Genomic DNA, 19789 nt, shown 5'->3' on the forward strand with positions numbered 1-19789 from the left:
GCCTCCCTCTTAGGAGGCCAGGGCCCGGAGGCAGGCCCAGGCCCCAGCGCACAGCCTGACTCAGGGAGGTGCTCACTGAAGGTTTATTCAATAAAGACCACAGAAAAGACGGTCCGTGGAGCTTCCTCCAAATGGGAGAAGCAGCCCTTCTGGGAAGAAAGAACATTCTTGGTCCATGTGGGGCTGAGTCAGTTAAAAACCATGCCTAAGGCACATGGCTGGTGGTGACCTCTGTGTCAGAAGACGGCGTGGGCTTGTTGCTCCATGGAATTCTTCCTCGCTGTTTTCTTTGGGGCCGGGGTGAGGGCACAAAGTGAGGGGCCCTGGGGGGGTCTCCCACTGCTCACTTCCTCCAGGGCAGGGTTTTAGGCCCCAGGCTGCCTGGTCCTCCCTCCATCCACCAACCAGTCGCTGCTGCTGCCACCCCGGCTCACACCAGGGGGATGGGGTAGGAGGCGCAGGCTGCCAGGCCGCACATGTTCTTCCCACGCTCCATGAGGAAGTACCTGCGCGGAGGGAGGGGCTGAGGCCTGGCGGGCGGCTTCCTCTCCACAGGCCCTTCCGGAACCAAGGCCTGACTCCAGGGATTAGGCCCTCTGAATTTACTCACAAAACAGCAGTACTGGGTTATTCTGACCACCAGGAAATCTGACCTGTGAGTAACTTCTCCTTCCCTCGACCTGGCTGCCACCTGAACTCTCTTCCTTATTCTGTCCATATCTCACTTGTCCCAGAGTTTCCTGAGGGCCCCGTTCTTAGCCCTGCCTAGGCCCTCACGTAGTTATTTAATCACCACTGGGACCCCTCGGGTAACAGATGAAAACCCCCTTTTCAGATGAGGACCCGGAGTCTGAGAGAAGAGACAGGGACAAAGTCCCATCAAGGTATGTACCCAGGCCACCTGATTCCAGCCCCATTCCAGGAGGGGCTGTCAGCCATCGGGTAAACTTGGTGCTTGGATTTCTCACCCACAGACCCTCCCAGATGCTGGCTTAGTCCCTGTAGGGCCCTGTGTTGTGAACTGTTTCCTAGTGGTGGTCATAGAACCTCCTGAGCCAAATGGACTCCTGTTCCGGACACAGAGTCATCAAAATCGGGGGTCCAGGATGGGAGAGGGGCTGCTGGAGGGTTCTTCGGGATGTGAGGGTTACATCCGAGGCTCCCCTCTTCCAGGCCTGGGCTAAAGGCTGTGGTGAGCAGCCCCTTCTTGGAAGCCACATTTGAGGTGGAGGAGACCTCCTGCACACTCCGAGGGCCCCCAGACCTGAGCAATCACGCCCCCTCCCAGCACACGGGACCTGGAAGCTGCTTACCCCTTCATTCCCCACTGGGGACCCCAAGAGTTCTTCACGATCCAATAGGGTATCCCATTTTCTTCTCCGTACCCAACAGCCAGGACTGCGTGGTTTACTTTATCTGGAGTTTTATGACAGGAAGTACTGGAAAATGAAAATGAAAAAGGCTTGAAAATATGGAAAATATGTGGGACTTCCCTGGCGGTCCAGTGGTTAGGACTGCGCTTCCACTGCAGGGGACGTGGGTTGGATCCCTGGTCGGGGAACTAAGATCCGGCCTGCTGTGCAGCATGACCAAAGAAAAAAAAAGGTGATTCGATCACATCCAACAAGTGAATTAGAGCAACGTTTCCCGAAGCGGGAACTGGGAGGCATTTAAGGTGGTGAATTAACTCTCGTTTAGTGACAGGGCAAGAGAAGTATTCTCTTCAGCCCCTTGGGTTCTGCTCACCCAAAGGAGTGAGATTTAGCGCGGTGCTGGCCCAGCTCTGACGCCTGATGCTTTCCGATGCCTCTTTCATAACAAGGAGAGAGCAGCCCTCCTGCTGAACCTTCTGAGGGCAACAGTGTCCGGCTGGAGTTTCACATGGCATTGCTTTGTTGCCTTTTAAGATTACCTTGTATTTGGGACAATTACACAGGTTTCTCATTTTAGCTAGTGAACTAGTTTTCATGAGGACATTCTGAAAATTTCAATAGGACAAACTGCAGTGGTCATGTGATCACTGAGCCGCCGTGTAACTGAGTTGTTGGCCCGGGGACGAGGTGCGAGACACTAGCAGTGTGCAAAACTCTGCTCCTGGATTTAGCATGCCTCCTTCGGCAGGGAGCAGGATGGCAGAGAGGCTACTTCTGTACAGTGGACCGAGGGCTGTGACAGCTGGGGGGCTGACAGGAGCCCGAGGGAGGGGATCCAACCAGGTGGGAACGGGGTGGGGCAGGGGCAAGGCTTCCCTGGGGAGGCAGGGGACTTGCATAAAACTACGAGCTCTTCAGTGGGGCAAGGGCAGGGGCACGGGGTGGAACAGGGAGAACGCGGGTGGCTTTGACGGGAGATGAGCTTGGAGAAAGAAGGACCAGAACACGGGGGTTCCCCCGGCCGAGCTAAGACACGGGACGGTGGGGAGACGCTGGAGGATGGAGAAGTTGGTGTGGCGAGAAGGGTGTTCCAGAAGACTGACCCTGGCTCCAAGTGGAGGATGGACCAGCGGTGAGGGCACAAGGACAGAGCAGGAAGGAGGGAATGGTGGGCAGAGACACGGGGAGGGAGCGGAGAGCACGCTTCTGAGCAGTGTTAATGGGGCAGCGTCTGGTGAGGGACGGAAACATGCAGGATCTGAGGTTTCCACGGGCCATCCAGCTTGATGTGGCGGGGAGGCCCTTAGATCTGTGGGTCTAACGCCCGGCAGAGACCAGGCTGGCGGATGGAGACTTGGAATTTCTCAGCAAACAGCTGGCCGTGGAGTTCAAGGAGTGTGTGAAAAGAGGGCAGAGGGCTAAGGAGAAAGCCCTGGAGAACACCTGCACTTAGGAATGGCCAGATGACAAGAAGGCCATGAAGGAGATGCTACCGGAAGTGGCCGAACTCACACTGCAAAACAGGCAAGAGGCCTGGGTGAGACGAAACCAGTGTTAGAGAACTCGGGTTTCCTGAAAAACCCTGCGGTGGAGGCTTCAGCACGGGATTCTGGTGTCTGAGAGCAGCTATTTCCTATTTCACATCTTCAAATTTCTGAACACAGGTTTTCATCACGAGAGGCAGCTCTTCTGCTGAGGAAGGGTGAGCTCTGGGCTCAAATGGGGGCCCGGGACCCCAGCCCTGACCAGCCATGTGACCGCCTCTCCTCCTCCCACTTGGGGACTGAGGATCCTGACCTTCAGGGCTGCAGGCTGATGCACTGGCGGAAGGTGCGAAATGCCCACCCAGCCCCTCCCCGGCTCACCTGGAGTAGACGCCCTTTTTGTACATCAGAAAGTCATCAATCACCTCGAAGGCAAAGCTCACAGGGTTGTACAGGGCCACCGCCTCCACCATCGCCTCCTCGTCGTTCTGTGGACAGAGGGGCCGACAGGTGGACACACGTGGCCTCTGCCACCTCCCCACCCCACTTGCAAAATATGGCCCTTTGCCCCAAAGTAGGGGACAGAGGCTCAAAGCGATGATACTGAGGAGGGAAGAGAAGTCTGTTTTAGACCAAAAAGCTGCCGCCAAGGGGGAGCTGCCCTTCCTTACAGCAGAGCCAAGCCCTGGGTATTGGGGGCTGGTATGGGGGCCCCTGCCTTCTTGCACCTGAATGGCCGGGATCCTTGGGGTTTTTTATTTGGCTTATGGGCCCCTCCTCCCAAACCCTGGCTCCCCTGTGACCTCCCTCGGCTTTGCTGGGCTGGACCGTGTGCTCATCTCTCTCCCCCTCCCTGCTCTGCTCCAAGGGAATCCTGCACCCTTCCGGGTCAAGCCCAGGGTGCAGCGTGGACTCATTCGCTCACTCACTCACAGCCACATGCCAAGGCCCTCCCGTGGACCAGGGGCTCCAGGGGGTGCAGACATGGGTGTGACTCCCCCACTCCCACCCCCAGGACCCCCTGCACCCACAAAGCCAGTCTAAGGAGCTTTTTTTGGTAGAACTCAGGGGTTAGAAGTCCATGAGCAGATAAGGCCCAGACAGTGGTAGAAATGTGTGTGTGTGCCCGAGGAGGATGCATCCCGTCCAATGGGGAAGGTGGGCGTGAGGAAGTCAGAGGCTTCCTGGAGGCTGCGGCTTTGGAACAGAGCTGCGGAGACTGGGCGAGAGCAGCAGTTGCAATCACCGGGGGAGATTTACAAAATCCCAGTGCCCAGGCCGCGCCCCAGACGATTACATCAGCATCTCCAGGGTGGGTCCCATGCAGCAGGATTTCTTAAAGCATCCCTGCTGGGACCCACTGGGTTAGCGTGAGCTAAGGAGGCCATTCCCCTGGCTGGAGACTTAGGGAGTTGAAATGAGGGTGAGCTGAGGCCAGGGCTCTGCTGAGGGAGGGTCAGGCTGGAAGGGCTGGGGCACCAGCCCTTCCTCCGTCCTACCTCCCTGGAGGGGCAGGCAGTGACCCAGCTGCAAAGAGCAAACGGCTGCCTGGTAAGCAAGCTGCTTGCTTCCCTGTGCTCAGAAAAGGCCTTGTGAGCGCAGACAGGTCAGGGCAGATGAGACCAGGAAGGCACAGAGGCCTGCTCACCAAGAGGGGGAGCATGTCGTGGGGCCGGCCGTTCCCGTGGGCATCCCTCGGCCCTGCCAAGGAGGGCCGGACGCCAGTGCTGGCCTGCTCTTAGGGCCCTGCAGGTGCCATGGGCAAGGCTCTCCTGGGCACCAGGCAAAAGGGATACCTTTGAGCTCCTGGTTCACTGCCTAATGGGATACGAATGGGCCAGAGTGGTTCAGCCCTTGGTGAGTGTATCTAAGAGAAACTGGCTCTTGTTTGAAGATAAATCTACCATAGTCAGAAACATCCCAACTACAGGGTGTAGATTTTGGAATGACACGGTCTCCGTTCAAATCCAGCTTCCACTTCTAGCTTTGTGGCCTTGGGCACGTTACTTAACCACTCTGAACCTTTCTTCACCTATAAAATGAAGGTGATAATGACAGTTATCTCCTAGGGTTGTCTTGATAATACATGTTAAGTGGTTGGTATAGCTCCCGTCAGCACTCCATAAATTTCATTACTGTTGCTGACTGCATGGCACATGCTTTAATTAAATGGTAGCTACTGTCATTACACAGACACCACGTTTGTGATTTACGCACACATTTGTGGGCACACGCCCTCAGCCTCCTGCTCTCATCAGCACACGTCACACCTACACACACCCGTGGAAATACTCTTTCACTCTTTATGCATGTTCGCCCATGCTTGCAAACATGCAAACAGTGGAGTCACGAGGGCTGTTCACACTTATTCCAGCTCCCTCTCGGACAGAGTATGGTTTGTACTGTCCTGCAGTATGGAAGTACTGCACTTCCCCATCCACTTGAGGTTAGGTGTGGCCATGTAACTTGTTTTGGCTTTAAGAGCCAGTATGTAATTTACCACTCTCTTTCCCTCTGCTTGGGTCCTGGAGTGAAGCCAATGACACAGAGAACAGCCCTGCTTAAACCAAGGGACATGTCACATGAATGAGACATAAAATCTGATTGTTTTAAGCCATCCAGATTTTGCAGCTGTTCCTGCAGCATAAGCTGGTTTATCCTGACTGACGCACATTCACTCTGTGCATTCACATTCAATCTCTCACACACATACCTGATATCACACACATCCTCACATCCTCTTTGGTAGGATGGGGATTACTGCTTGCATTTTACAGACAAGAAAACTGAAACACAAGATGGAAGAGCTGTACAGACCCAGGTCAGAACCAGAGCACTCGACTGCCAGTCTCTTGCTCTTTCCCTTCTGTCTTCCACCCTGCCCCCGTCACGGTGATTGAGATTCAAGGATAATCAAAACTTTTGAATCAAAGTGATGTGCTGCTCGGAAAGGCTGCCCTGCAGTGCCCATTGGCCATCTGACGGCAGTGGAGACTGGCCTCCTGATCAGAACACATTCCCTATCCGAGAGAAGGATCGGTACTCACCATTGTGATGTTGGCTACATCCTTGACAAAAGCAATGGCCTTACTGGGCTGGAACTTGCAGTCACCATCCTGTTCAGGGTGGCAAAGGTCATGGAATACAGGTTAGGGATGCTCGGCCCTGGGCTGAGACTTCAGGCCTCCCCTATGCAATTTGATAACATTTATAAAGCAAAAGCTACAGGTCCCAGGGCCTGGGTGATGAGGTCACTTATGAGAGAATTAGAGGCCTCCTCGTCCCCAAGGACCTCACAGTCTAGTGGGAGGAGATGGTCCTGTGCTGGCTTTGGCAGAGGTGGGCTCGCATGGCACCTGCTGGGAGCACGAGGAAGGGGCCTGGCCCAGTCCAAGGAAGCTTGCTGAGAAATGGAGCCGAGTAAGAGCCTGCACGGCAGGGGAAGGGCGGGCCAGTCTCAGCCCAAGGAACTTCACCCACAAGAGGCAGGCGCAGAGGACACACGGAAGGAAGATCAAGCCCTTCTGAGGCGGGAGAGACGGTCAGGATGACAAGAAGGCAGGACCTGATGTTTAGGAACCAGCAGGTGGGTGGGTGGGAGCAGGCTTATGAGTGAAGCAAAAGACAAGACTGGGAAGACAGATCTGCGTGAGGTGGGGGGAGGGCAGGACTCGAAAGGCAGGCCAAAGAGTCTGGAGTTTCTCTTGCAGGCCCTGAGGGGCCTTTGAGGAGTTCTGAACAAGGCAGAGTGTGGTCAGAGCTGAGTCTCAGAGGCCACTCTGGCAGCCCCTGGGTGGAGGGGGCCCAAGGAGAGGGCACCCACAGTGATCTAGGGTGAAGGGAAGCCAAGGTCCGAGTGCAGGCGGGGACACAGGATGGACCAAAGGAGCAGATGCGAGAAGGTCTAGGATGGTCAGAAGGCTGACTGAGGTGAGGTCTGGGTCAGGGGGCCGCCCCAAGAACGGACCACCGGCCGCCAAGACATTTTAGGGAAGGGTGGTCCTCCCATCGCTGAGATACAGGAGGAATCCCGGGTTTGTGGGACAGTCGAGGTGCCCAGCCGTGCACAGGCGGGGTTGAGGTGATGGCAGGGGAGGCCCTGGACAAAGTGGGTGTGGGCCCAGGAGTGCTGTTCACACGAACGGGGAGGGAAGAAGCCAACAGACGGCGTCCCGGTGCACTCACGGCAGGGGCGGCAGCCTGACGGTGCTGCCACACACAGGGCGCTAAGAGGCCCCCGGCTGGCTGACAGCTGGGGCTTGGGCAAGCAGAGGAGGGGGAAAAAGTGAGCTGCAAGAGACAATTCTGAGAATCCAGGTGGAAGTGGGGAGTCCTCCAGGGGGGTGCGGGGGAAGAGATGTGTTCCGAGGCTGGGACAAGAACGGAGACGGGGAGCACTGCAGACCAAGAAGACGGAGCCCAGGCTGCCCAGAGTTACCTGGCCCTTGTAGGGGTAGGTGTCTTCACCCATGATGCCCTTGTTGTACCGGATGTACTCGAAGGCCTGGCTGGGGAGACCCCTGCAAGAAGCACACACAGCTGTGCCCACCTGGGACTGGCCCTGATGGAGGTGGGGCCTGCAGGGGCTGGAGCTTGCCAGACGTTTGCCCTGGCAGGGCTGGGAGGCCGTGGTTGGGGCATGTCCCAGGGGCAGAGAAGTCTCCGAGGGGCTAGCAATGCCACCCTGTTTGCCTGGCCTCAGGATACAGCTCAGCAGACTCAGAAGAGGCTATCAAGGAGGGTCCAAGGTCCAGCCACACGTGCTTCCGTGGGACAGAGACCTCTGGAAGCCAGGCCCCTCACTCTGTCAGGAACAGGACCCAACAGGATCTGCCCAGCTGACTGGTCATTGCCACCACTGTGCCCACTGGGCCCCGCCTGGGCAGGTGCTCTGCAAACATGACTTTCCAACCCCTCAGAACCCCAGGAGGTAGCTGCTGTTATTTCTTGAAGCTCAGAAAGGCTGAACAACTTGCCCAGGGCCCCAAAGCTACAGCCAGGATCTGGTTCCAAAGGTGGATCTTCTTCTACCTCGTGTTGCCTCCTGGAGTAAAGAAGACTCGACAGCTACCCAGCCACAACTCCCCATCAATCTCCTGTCCCTTCTGGTTTTTGTCCGGAGTATCTGTCACCACCCCACCTGCGGCACAGCTAGAACATCAGCTGCTGTATCCCTCGTGCCTACATACAGGGCAGGTGCTGTCGTATTTGCTGAACGGACGAAAAAATGAAGTAAACCAAAGCAAACAGATCCCTTGGAAAAATGGTGGGGCCCCAGGATGCCCTTTCAGACTTGTGATGGGTGGTGTTTATAAGTTGCAAAGAGGAAAGAGACCAAAAAGCCATGAAGCTAACCATGATATGATGGTGGGTCAGCAACTAGGCCGTGACTTCACCCCCGACTCCCAGACGCAGCCCGAGCGTGGAGGCCCTCGTGTTGGCTCTGTCAGGTGGAGCACCAGGCCTGCCCAGGACTCGCGCGGGAGAGGGATGGGCCGCAGGTAGGCGAGGGGAGGCGAGGCTGGGAGCGTGCTCTAGGGGAGCACGAGGGCCTGGCTTTACACACGTGTGTGCTGGGAAAGCCGCTCATCCCGAGGAAAGGTCTCAGAGCACGTGAGGAGGAGATGAGGGCTGGAGACACGGAGAAACGTGGGTAAATCCCTAAGAACCCGTGGGCCAGGGGAATTCCCTGGTGGTCCAGTGGTTAAGACTCGGTGCTTTCACTGCTGTGGACTCGGGTTTGATCCCTGGTCGGGGCACTAAGATCCCGCAAGCCATGTGGTATGGCCAAAAAAATAAATTAAAAAAAAAAAAAAAAAAGGGCCAGGAAAGCAGGCCCAGCAGAGACGCAGCCTTTATGCCTGAACCCTGCACCACATCTACAGGAAAGCTCCTCCACGCGGCCCACCGAGCTGGGGTGGCTAGAGCTTTAGAGAACTTGTGGAAAGGCCAGCCAGACACCTGTGTGTGGATCTTGGTTTTGGAGGATGACGTGCTTCTCATTCTATTAATTCTTTTGGCCACTCACCCAGAGGCCTTGGTGGCCGGTGAGGCCAAACGTGCTGTGGGGTGAAATCCGGGTGACACCAGGGAACAAGGACGGATCCTGGAACCAGCCAGGCCTGGGCTTGCATTACAGCTCTGCCCGTTCCAGCTGAGGGACCTTGGGCGTGTGAGGTGACCTTCCCCCTCCACAAGCGGGGCCGATTTTGCTCCCACCGAGGGCAGAGGCTGTGGCAGTGCCCAGCCCTTACGAGGCCCGACAGAAGTGACCCTGGGAAATGAGCAGGGGCTTCGGGCCCCCCCGGTCAGGGCCGTACCCTTGGCAGCCGTGATTGTTGAAGTTCTGGGCGCAGTCCACCAGCTGCTGCTCGGCCTGGAGGGAGGAACGCAGGCCTGGTGAGCTGAGCTGACCCACGCCTGCGGCCCCGCCCGCCCGGGCTCAAGGGCACCAGATTGTAAGCTCCCCGAGGGCAAGGGCTGTCTCTGTGTGTCTGAGGTGCCAGCCCAGGAGCCAGCCTCTGTTGGGGAGAAGCTCAGCGACGGCCTGGCAGCCAAGCGGGCAGGTGAGAGGGCGCGGGGGGCCCTGAAAGTGTGCACGTACGTGCGGCTCCTGGGGTCCCGTGGTGGCAGATGGGAGGGGGAGGGGACGGGCCTTCCCTCAAGCCGGTTGCTGGTGCCCCTCGCCAGCCTTGCCGGCCCCTCTTCCCCAAACAGGAGGCAGCGGCTGGGCAGTCACCCCTCACTCCGGGGGCTCAGGGGTCCCCGCTCGCTCTTCCCTGCCTGAAGGTGACCAGCTTGAGAGGGGACACAGCTCCTACAGGGCTGCCTCCCAGGCAGGCTCTGCTCTCGGAAGGCCCCAGGAAGGCCCCAGGTGGCCACACCGAGGAACTCCCCGACCCACCCAGGGATGAGCCCTTGGGCCATTTCCTCAACAAGCCTCATTCCTTCTGAAGTGTCAGCTGAGGTCTGCACGCTGCATGTCCGTGAGGCTGGGACACCTGAAGTCCAACTGAAATGGCACTGTCAGCTAAAGCCACAAAGAAGCCTGACGGCCCAGGCCTGGCCCTCCGAATCAGGCCTTGGAGCGAAGCTGTGACCCCTCCTCCGCGTCCCTCCCCCGGCACCGGCACCGTGGCTGATGGCTCACCAAAGAGGGCAGCCTCCCAGTTCCAATGGCGACAGCAGACTCCAGGGCCCCGGTGGTGGAGAAGGTCCAGCAACTGCCGCAGCTGCCCTAGAGGCCAAGGGGACGGGGAGGGAGGTCAGGGACCAGGACCCCTCTGGCTTCCGTGACTTCAGCTGACAAAGCCCTGGCCCACACTGTCCACTCTGACCCTCACGAGGCCCGCGAGGCCGACATCCTTCTCCCCATGTTGCAGATGAGGAGGCCGAGGCTTGCACAGGGCAAGCAGCAGCAGCCCCCGGTGACAAGCGCCCGTGCACTCCCAACCCTCGCTACCAATCCCCACCGGCCTACAAGGCCAAAGCCCTCCCTCCCGATCCCATTCTGTGCTCTTCTTTTCTTCCGAATCTTTTTTTGGCATTCGGGATCTTAGTTCCCTGACCAGGGATGGAACCCGACCAGGGATGGAACCCGTGCCCCGGCAGTGGAAGCGCAGAGTCTTAACCACTCGACCGCCAGGGAAGTCCCTCTACTTCCGAATCTTATGCTGGCTCCTCCTCTTCCCACTGTTTTCCAACAGAAGGACTCGCCAGAGTCCTGTTTCTAGAGCCTTCTCTCTCACCTTTCCTCCTCCAATCTCACCCACAGTCCTAACTGTTAAACTGACAACTCCCCAAACCCTGCCTCGGCCCTGACCTCCACCCAGGCCCAGACACCCTGTCTCCCAGATGATCCCACCCGTATACGCCCCAAACCCTTCAGACTCTGCGTGTCCTGCCCCATCCGTCCATCTCCCCGTCCTCTGCCACGGTCACTGCCGCTGCCCGGCCACCTTCCTCCCGGCGCCTCCCGAGGGCTCAGGGTCGGGCGCTGGAGCCTGCCAGCCTGGTTCAAATCATAGCTCTGCCCCACACCCCCTGTGCGACCTGGGCAAGCTGCTGCCCCCTCTGACCCTCGGTCTCGTCATTTGTAACATGGGAACAGCCGTGCTTGCCTCACAGGGCTGTTTGTCAGAGGGGTAGATGAGATCCTGCCCGTCGTGCAGTTACCCCACGGGCTCCGTAATATTAGCTGCTGTTTGTGTTTTTCTCTCAGCCGCATCTTGGTCTCTTTTCTGCCCCTTGCTGGTTCAGTCTTCCATATTTTACTTCTGAAACGTCTCCTAAGATTCCCTTCCTCACTGTCCTTGTTGAGTCCTCACTGCTTGTCTCCCTGGAAAGAGCCTTCACGCTACCCCGGCCCCCAGTTCTTTCTCTCAAAGCCTTCCCTCGGCAGGGAGGGAGGGCCTGGTCAGAGTGTCTCTGGCTGGTCAGAGGCTGGGCTTGGCCACCACTGCAGGAGGCAGGGCAGGGCCGAGTGGCCAGCACTGGCCTTGAGCAGAGACCTAGGTGGAAGGGCCCTCTGTCATCTGCTTGCCTTGTATGTTCAGCGCTTCCTCCTCTGTAAAGTGAGAAACCCTCAAGGCTGCTGAGCTAATGTCAGATCCGGTCACCGTATCTGTAACCGCGTGGTGGCTACAGCGAGAGACCACACACACCCGTGAGGGTAATCGCCTTGTTCTGGCCCCTCCGCCCCGGGGCTCCGTCCTGCCCGAGGGTCAGTTAACACAAGGACCTGGAACGTTCTTGGCAGACTTCCCCTTCTCACCTGCCCAAAGGGTGAGCAGGTTTCGGGCTTCCACATTTAATGCTTGTTGCTTTGAACAGTCATGGAATTCTCAGATGGTCTAAAAGCTGCCTTTGGGGCTTGGGGCAGAGGGCTGACTTCATTCTACCCCTCCGACTGCTGGGAGGGGAGACTTGTTTTGGCTTCCGGGTGCTGGTTTAAACATCTAGATCACTAGGCAGGTTCTGGGAACCCAGTGAGCCTGGGAGGATTTGGAGCTGTGCCATGTGGCTTTAAGGAAAAGGAGAAAATGTTGCTCATGGAGAGTTTCAGTGGAAAGCAAAGTGCTTCCAGGAGGGAAACCTTCACCTTGTATTTCCTGGGATGGAGAGGTCGGCATCTTCCTGAAGAAGGCCACTGTACTGTCACTTCCAGGGGACAGCAGGGGGTGGGTCCAGACTCTCCAGGACAGAGCAATGTGCTGGGACACTCCAGCCAGCGGCCCAGTCCTCACCTCTGTGAGTGCAGGGAAGACACTGCCACTCCCCTTGCCAGGCACGCTGTGCCCTGCAGGGGGCGCTCCTGAGAACACGTCTGAAATGCTGGGTTCCATTCTGTTCACTAACCACCTGCAGCTCCCTTGTGGGAAGCAGCCAGCCAGGGAGGGGCTGGACCCTGGTGCCTTGTGCAGCATATGGAGGACTGGGAAGAAAAGATGTATGGGCAGTAGGAATGGGGTCCCGGTGTGCAGTTACTGAAGGGCACAGAGAACGTGATGTTGTGGGTGACTGTAGAAGAGACCTAGGGCCAATGGGGAACTTTAGACAGTGGGGTGGAACACGGGGGATGGGTAAACTTCAGCCCAGTGAAGAAATACGCTTTTATCCCCCAGAGCCATCCATAAAAACAATGACCTCCCAGCCTTTCAGAGGAAGGCAGCTAGAGAGATGATGAGAAAAAAAATAGAGTTGGGGCTATACTCTGTGTTTTGGGATTCTTTTGAGTTTTTCTTCCTGGCACACTGTCTGAGAATGTGGCTGTTTGGGGGGGGAAAAGGTGGGGATTGTCATGCATACCTGATTTTTCACTGGTGAGACAAAATTTCCTTTTTTCCGCCAGTCCATGGAGGGTGGGTAGGGACCAGTACCCCGAAGGTAGTTACCTTTGGTGGCTGAGCAATTCTGAAACAACGAATTACATTTTTTTCAGGGGGAAGAAGAGAAACCTTTTTGATGGAAAAGTATGTAATTCAAGTGGAATCACCAAGAGAGAATAAGAAAGACTGTAGCTGTCAGAACCATCCCACCCCCACCTATTGGTTCCAAATGCTAAATGACAGGTCCTTTTGGGAGCCCAGATTGGGGGTAGTTAGGACAGGGTAGGCGGATTTAGCAAATAAAAATACAGTTCACCCAGTTAAATTTGAATTTCAGATAAATGATGAATAAGCCGGTAGTGTCTTTCCTGTGCAATATTTAGGATATACTTATGCTAAAATATTAGTTGTTGTTTATCCGAAATTCAGTTTTAAGGGGCAACTGTATTTTCTCCAGCAACTCTAAGTTTGGGGTCTGCATGAGGCCATGAGCATGGACTGACGAACTGCTGGGGGCTGACATGTCTGGATCCCCCAGGAACGTGGGGGCCCCCAGCTGCAGCTGGGGAGGGGCCGAACCGCTCTGGAAGCAGAGCCGGCTATGAGCTTATTCCAAAGGTTTGAGCGAAAAGACTCAGATTTGGTCACAATGAATAACACTCACCTGAGGCTCTGACCAAAGATACTTGCGTTTTAATTCAGCAAAGCTCATGTCTGAAAACTGGTTCAGTCCCACTGAAAAAGAGAAGGAAAAACCATAAACAAACAAACAAAAAAACACAGCAAAAAAGAGGAGCTCAGTAAGTCACTAATAAAGAGAAAAAATAATGAAACCCCACGTTCACGTGTGTCCGATCTACAGCCCCTGCAACTTGGCTCCTTTAAATTTTTAAATGTCATGTACAGGTGACCCTTTCAAAAAAATTTTTTTTAATTTATTTTTTATTGAAGAATAGTTGATTTTACAGTTGACCCTTGAACCGCATGGTTTGAACTGGGCAGATCCACTTATACACAGATTTTTTTCAATAGTAAATACTGCAGTGCAACATGATCCCAGGTTGGCTGGATCCTTGGATGCAGAACCGTGGAGACAGAGGAACTGGGTATACAGAGTAACCGGGTATATGGAGGGCAGACTAGAAATTATACTCAGGTTCTCAGCTGTGCAGAGGGTCGGTACCTCTAACCCTGCATTGTTCAAGGGTCAACTGTAATTCAATATACCAAGGTCAACCTCACTGTGCTTCAGAATTCCCTGGGGAGCTTGCCTTCTCTTTTTCTTTTCTTTTTTTTTTTTTTTAATATTTATTTATTTTGGCTGCGCCAGGTCCTAGCTGTGGCACACGGGATCTTTGCTGCCGCATGTGGGATCTTTTAGTTGCAGCACGAGGACTCTTAGTTGTGGCATGCATGCGGGATCTAGTTCCCTGACTAGGGATTGAACCCGGGTCCCCTGCATTGGGAGCACAGAGTCTTACCCACTGGACTACCAGGGAAGTCCCGTGGGGGAGCTTTTCAACAGTACAAATGTCTGGGCTGCACCCTGGAGATGTAGACGTAATGGGTCTGAGGTGGGGCCTGGTCACCCATATTTTTAGATACCCCATCAGTGAGTCTGGTGAACGGCAGGGTACAGAACCAGCACACCTGCGCCAAGTGCCCGCCCACTTGCCACCTCCTTCAGTCTTCCTAACCCGCGAGGGGAGTGTTATCCTCTCTACTTTATAGTCAAGTAAAACTTCACAGCGGGGTCACACAGTCAATATTGGGCAGAAGTGAGATTCAAACTCAGGTTTCCTTCCACCTCATGCTTTTGCCCACATTACCAACTTAGCTGACACTGCCGTCATTTCTGAGCCCTCAGTATACACGCAGTGTGTGTGTGTTTCTAGTGAAACTAACCCGGAGGGAAGGCAGATGTCCTAAGAGGCTGCTCATGAGTCCAGGGCATGTCTCTGAAGAGGCTGCCCCGACAGCAATCCAGGGGCTCAGCATCTGGGCTGGACCCGCAGATGGCAGGAACAGGGCAGGGCTTCTGTACACCCCCTGTAAACTTCACAACCATCCAGGGGTACCAGCGTCGTCCTAAAGCTAGACCCCCTTGAATCTCAGAGAATAATGGCGGAGCCAAAATCTGAGGTCAGCCAAGCCCAGCTTCAGAGCCTGGTTTGCTGCTTCGTCCACCCCAAGCCCCTAGTGGGCCGTTTCATCAGTGGCACCACTCATTGATTTCCTTCCAGATCTGAGATGCTCCCTCCTGCCATGGGCGAGAAGCCCGGAGGAAAGGTGTCCCCACGGTACTTTTGAAGGTGTGGTTCCCGGCGTTGTGGGCATTGATCTTCCTCCAGTTGCTGACAAACGCCTGCAGCCTGTGGTGGTACTCCTCCGAGCTGTATGTCTTTCGGTGCTGAAACAAAACACATCAGCAATAAGTCACAGAAACAGGATGCAGCTCACCAGAGGGAGACAGTTTTGTTTTCTAAGAGGAGGATTGGAAGTTTTCTTTCTGCCACGATTCTCAGGCCAAATCTGTATCACAGGCAGGAAGCTGCCCTGGGTCTCTGTGGTGAAAGTCGGGAAGTTACAAAGCAACCCCTCCGCTGCCTCTGGGGACCTGTGGTCAGAATGAAGCCCATGCAGCTGCCAGAGAGTCAGCCAAGAGACCAAGAGGCCCTGGTGAAGGACCTGCCAAGTGCAGGTCACCTCTGGACACCGCTACGGGTACTAGGTCAAGTTAATGGCAGAAATCACCATTTTTCAAAAATACGCACACTAGTGTTTTCCAACTGATTTTGCAGCAAGCACACAATGTGACGTGAATACAAAATACAGAAATGAATCTCAAGGCTTGAAAGGCTGCTAGCCAACTTCATCACTGGGGACCACTGTTTGGAAGGAATTCACTTAACTGAATCTTTCCCAGTGCTTGACCGATTCCCAGTTGGGAAAGACCCAGGGAGATGGGGTTGGAAAACCCCTCTTTATTATCTCAAATCCAGCACAGTTTCGTTTGATAACAGGAAACTTAGTGAAATGAAAAACTTCAGAAAGAAGTTGGACACTGACCTGCACCATCCACGACTTAAAGTGAAACATCTCTGCAAAAAAAGAAAAAAAAAAAAAAATTAGGCCTGGGTGTCTTACAGTCACGTCTATAGCCAAGTAGGGCACATCAGAACTGATCTGCATTTTAGGGAACTGGGCTAAATCTAAAGCACCAAAAATGGTGTTATCTAATGCTGAATGTGAAGAGGAACTCAAACTCTTACCACTTTTGTACTCCAAATTAATTTTGAAAAACTACACGCCATTAACCTATGGTATTAAAAGTCAGGATAGTGGTGATCCTTAGTCGGGGTACAGAGGGGGCTTCTGGGGTGCTGGTGATGTTCTCTGTCTTCATCTGGGTGCTGGTTTCACGAGTATGTTTAGATTATGAAAATTCATTAAAATGCATATTTAATGATTTGTGCATTTTTCTGCGCTATATTTCAGGAAGAAGTTAGTTTAAAAACCTATAAAAAAAACACCTATATATCCCAAGTGTGGGCAAAATTTTGTTAAAGGGACAGATGGTAAATATCTTAGACTTCGCTGTCTCTACAGTCTGTTACAACTACTCAACTCTGCCCTCGTGTGTGAAAACGAAGGGGTGTGACTGTTTCAATAAAACTTTATTTACAAAAAACAGGCTGCAGCGCCAGTCGTTTGTAGACCCCTGCTATATCCACCCTTTTACATTTTTAAGTTATCTAAAAACTGCACTTCAAATTTTTATAGCTGCAAAGGATGTATTCCAGCTTATTGTAAAGAATGACATAAAAATAAGACTGTTACATCATTCTTTTAAAGCTGGCCAAAAGGATCCATGATACCATCATGATTTGATATCCACCATCAATAACATGAACAAACCCTTCTATAAGAGCTGGATATTTTAGATAGTTTCTTTTTCTCCTTGAACTCCCATCTCCATCCACATCTCACAGAATTTTACCCTAAGGGAGCATCTGTTTTTACTTGGTCGCTCTAGCATCCTTTTATGCAACAACAAGAACAGAAAGTATAAATTTAAATTACTTTTACTTCCTGTGACCCATATACCCCTAACTATTATAAAAATTTATTCTGGATTAAGTCATCATCATCACCATCATTATTAACACTGATTAAAACATGTCAAATATACCTTATGAAAAGTATTTGTTAAACATAAAAAGTAAAGTTGTATTGGAACGGCATCTCTTTTTTTTTTTTGGAAAGGCATCTCTTAATGAGGTAAATTAAACTTTACTAACAACCCCCCTCCCCATGGATTTATATATTCATGGGTGAATATTACCTATTTTCTTGAATGGGTTAGCATTAATTCTGGTCTTTGTCTCAGCCCTTTCAAAGGGCTGAGAAATTCTGCTCAAATAAACAGGATTGTTCATTGCTTATTGCTTCTGGGAACAGAAGGCAATTTTTAGAGCAATGTCATTCAATTCCTTGCACTCCTTCCTACGCCCCAAATCACATGGTGCTCTATTACGCAACATTATTTCTCGGACCCCAGCAGCTGATACTTCGGTGAGGTCCTCTCTTCTCTTGGAGGTAAAGGGTTTGGAAATAGATTCCCTGTCTGTGCTGGTATCACTTGGAACTTTTTTGTGTTTCCCCACTGATCCACACCCCACAGTTTGAAGATCTCTGTTTTATGGAATTTAGGATCTCCCCTTGTGGGTCACAGATCTGTTCCAGAAAGCACGTGATAGCCATTTTCCCTGGGGAAGAAATGCACATTTCCCCAATATATGCCCTGCATGGGGTTTCAGAGGATTGTAAATCCTAGTTAAGGCCCTGCTACAGCTGATGGCTTCAGAGGAAGACAGATCTCAACTTAGGACCAGGGTTTAAGGCAGATGGTTTAGGACAACTGACCAGTGTTTGCCTCCAGAGGTTTCAAAAGCAACAAGCAGGTGTGAAAACCCAGTATTAGTTCTCATTCGCTGGAGGTCAGCAGAAGAAAAAGCCAGAGATGATCTTGGGCGAGAAAGATCTCTGGTGACCCTTCACCACAACCTCAGATAGATCCATTTTAATCCATTGTGACTTTCGGAAGAAAGCACACATGCTTTATGTACCGCCCTGTCTCGGGGACCACGTGGGAGTATCTAGAACAGGGATTAGCCTGTTTTTGTATGGCCCAGGAGCTAAAAGTGTTCACACTTTTAAATGGTTTTTAAAAAATGACATTTTGTAGCACCTTAAAATCATTTGAATTCAAATTTCAGTGTCTATAAGTAAAAGTTTCCGGGACTACAACCCACTCATTCATTTGCACACTGCCTATGGCTGCTTTCAACACAAGTAGCTGCTACAGAGCCTGTGTGGTTCACAAAGCCTGAAATATTTACTATCTGGCCCTTTACATAAGGAAAAGTTTGCCAAGCCCTGCTTTGGAGTTAAGACAGCTTCCAGCACCAGCCCTCCTTCTCCACGCAGGTCACAGCCAGGGTAAAGCAAAGCCCTGGGTTGGGAGCAGCTGGGTTTTCCTTAGGTTGGGACTGAGTTGGAGCTGGGCGCCCTCCCAGGTCTGCAAGACTGGGGGACTTTCTTGGACAAATGGGTCGGGAGGAATAAGGCAAGATTCTGGTCGAAAAGATTCAGCCCCAGTGATCTTTGTCCCATCCCCAGGCTGCTCTTTGGCTACAATTCTTTGTCCTCAGGGTGAGGGGGCTGGTGGTCTGCTGAGGTCAGAGCCTGTGGGCGGTGGGCAGAGGCTGAGGGTGGGGAGTGGCAGGGCAGGAGGGAGGCTGCAGGGGCGAGCCTTCAGCCTGGGGAGGTGGCTGGACCCCCAGCAATAGAAGGGGTGTAAGAGCAGCATGAAGCTGGGCCACTCACAGCCCACCTGGCCATAAAGGGGAGCCCTGGGGCTGGACCTTACCCCCCTGAGCCCTTGGAACAAACACCCTCAGTCTTCAGGGGCTAAAACTGCTATTGCTCTAAGTGCAAGTCACTCCTCCAAACAGCCCGTCCAGCCCATTGTACAGATAGACTCTCAAGGCACCTCTGGGGATCCCCTATGTGCAAGTCCCTGGAAGCTACTAGGAAAGGCTGGAAAGTCCCTGCTTGCCTCCGGCAGGGGCAGATCAACGTCCTCTAAGTCTCCAGATGGGGGGTGGAGGGCAGAAGGGGCCGCAGACTGCTGTGGCGTTCTAGTCTCTGCAGCGCCCCGAGCAAGGGGGACCCTGGGCACCTAGCCACCCGCTCCTCTGCTCACGCGAGACGCCCGCCCTCCAAACCTCCCCCTCCTCCCGCCCCCCTCCCCGTCACACAGGTCACCCTGCCTGGATCCCGGTTACCGGCCCGCAGAGCCCTTGAGCCTCGGGCCTGGGAAATGCGCCGCCCGGCTGCTCCCGCGCCGAGTTCCCACCCGCACAAGGTCCCCCGAGTCTCCGACCTGCCGGGCCCCTTTCCGGGGGCGCTCGTCCCCATACCTAGGGAGCTCACTGCCAGGTCGGCGGCGCCGCAGGCGGTGGGGCCCAGGAGCCAGGCTCCGGCGCAGAGCAGCGGCAGGACGGCCCACATCGTGGCGGTGGCTGCGGCTGCGACTCGGCTGGCGCACTGGCTCCAGAGGCCCCGGGCAGGCAGCCAAAAGCCGCCTCGTGGGGGCGGGAGGGCGCGAGGGGCGGGGCCGGGCGGCGGACGGGGTTGGGGGGTGGGGAGGCGGGAGGCGGGAGGCGGGCGGCGGGCGTGGAGGAGGCGGGTGGAGGAGGCCGGGGTGGGGGGGGGCGCGGGGGGGGCGGGACCCTGCAGGACTTCTCCGAGCGCCAGGCTCGTGGGAGTGGAGCGCCTTCGACCTCCTGTCCTGGCCACATCACTCCCCTTTCTCCTTCTCCGCAAGGAAGGGCAGAGGAGAGTTGGACCGCTCCGTCCGGCGGGGTCCTAGATCTGCCGGTCTGTCGGGACTGGCCGGCACCATGGGCGAGGGTGGTGCCTGTCCCCACCCCAGAGCCCCCATCTCCCACCCTCATTAATCACATTCCCCTGGTTGTCCCTTGAGCCTTGGAATGAACTTAAACTAGAGGAAGTAGATAGCTGTTTTTATGAGCTTGTT

General features: G+C 54.3%; 1 protein-coding gene across 2 annotated transcripts; it reads right to left on the reverse strand.

The window, feature by feature from the left end:
- Nucleotides 1-69: 69 nt before the first annotated feature.
- CTSH (cathepsin H) lies at nucleotides 70-19322 on the reverse strand. Of its 2 annotated transcripts, XM_057542016.1 has the most exons (12): nucleotides 19170-19322; nucleotides 15754-15785; nucleotides 14989-15094; nucleotides 13349-13419; nucleotides 12665-12769; nucleotides 10008-10094; nucleotides 9178-9233; nucleotides 7296-7377; nucleotides 5905-5973; nucleotides 3239-3345; nucleotides 1314-1439; nucleotides 70-506 (listed from the first exon to the last, which is right to left on the reverse strand). In XM_057542016.1, the coding sequence occupies exons 1-12, from the start codon at nucleotides 19258-19260 to the stop codon at nucleotides 431-433; spliced, it is 1008 nt and encodes a 335-aa protein (XP_057397999.1). In that variant the 5' UTR covers nucleotides 19261-19322; the 3' UTR covers nucleotides 70-430. The 2 variants fall into 2 exon arrangements, with proteins under 2 accessions (XP_057397999.1, XP_057398000.1); XM_057542017.1 differs by lacking the exons at nucleotides 7296-7377; nucleotides 9178-9233.
- Between the last annotated feature and the right edge of the window lie 467 nt (nucleotides 19323-19789).

The sequence above is a fragment of the Balaenoptera acutorostrata genome, chromosome 3 (genome assembly GCF_949987535.1).
Source record: "Balaenoptera acutorostrata chromosome 3, mBalAcu1.1, whole genome shotgun sequence".
NCBI classification, from domain to species: domain Eukaryota; kingdom Metazoa; phylum Chordata; class Mammalia; order Artiodactyla; family Balaenopteridae; genus Balaenoptera; species Balaenoptera acutorostrata.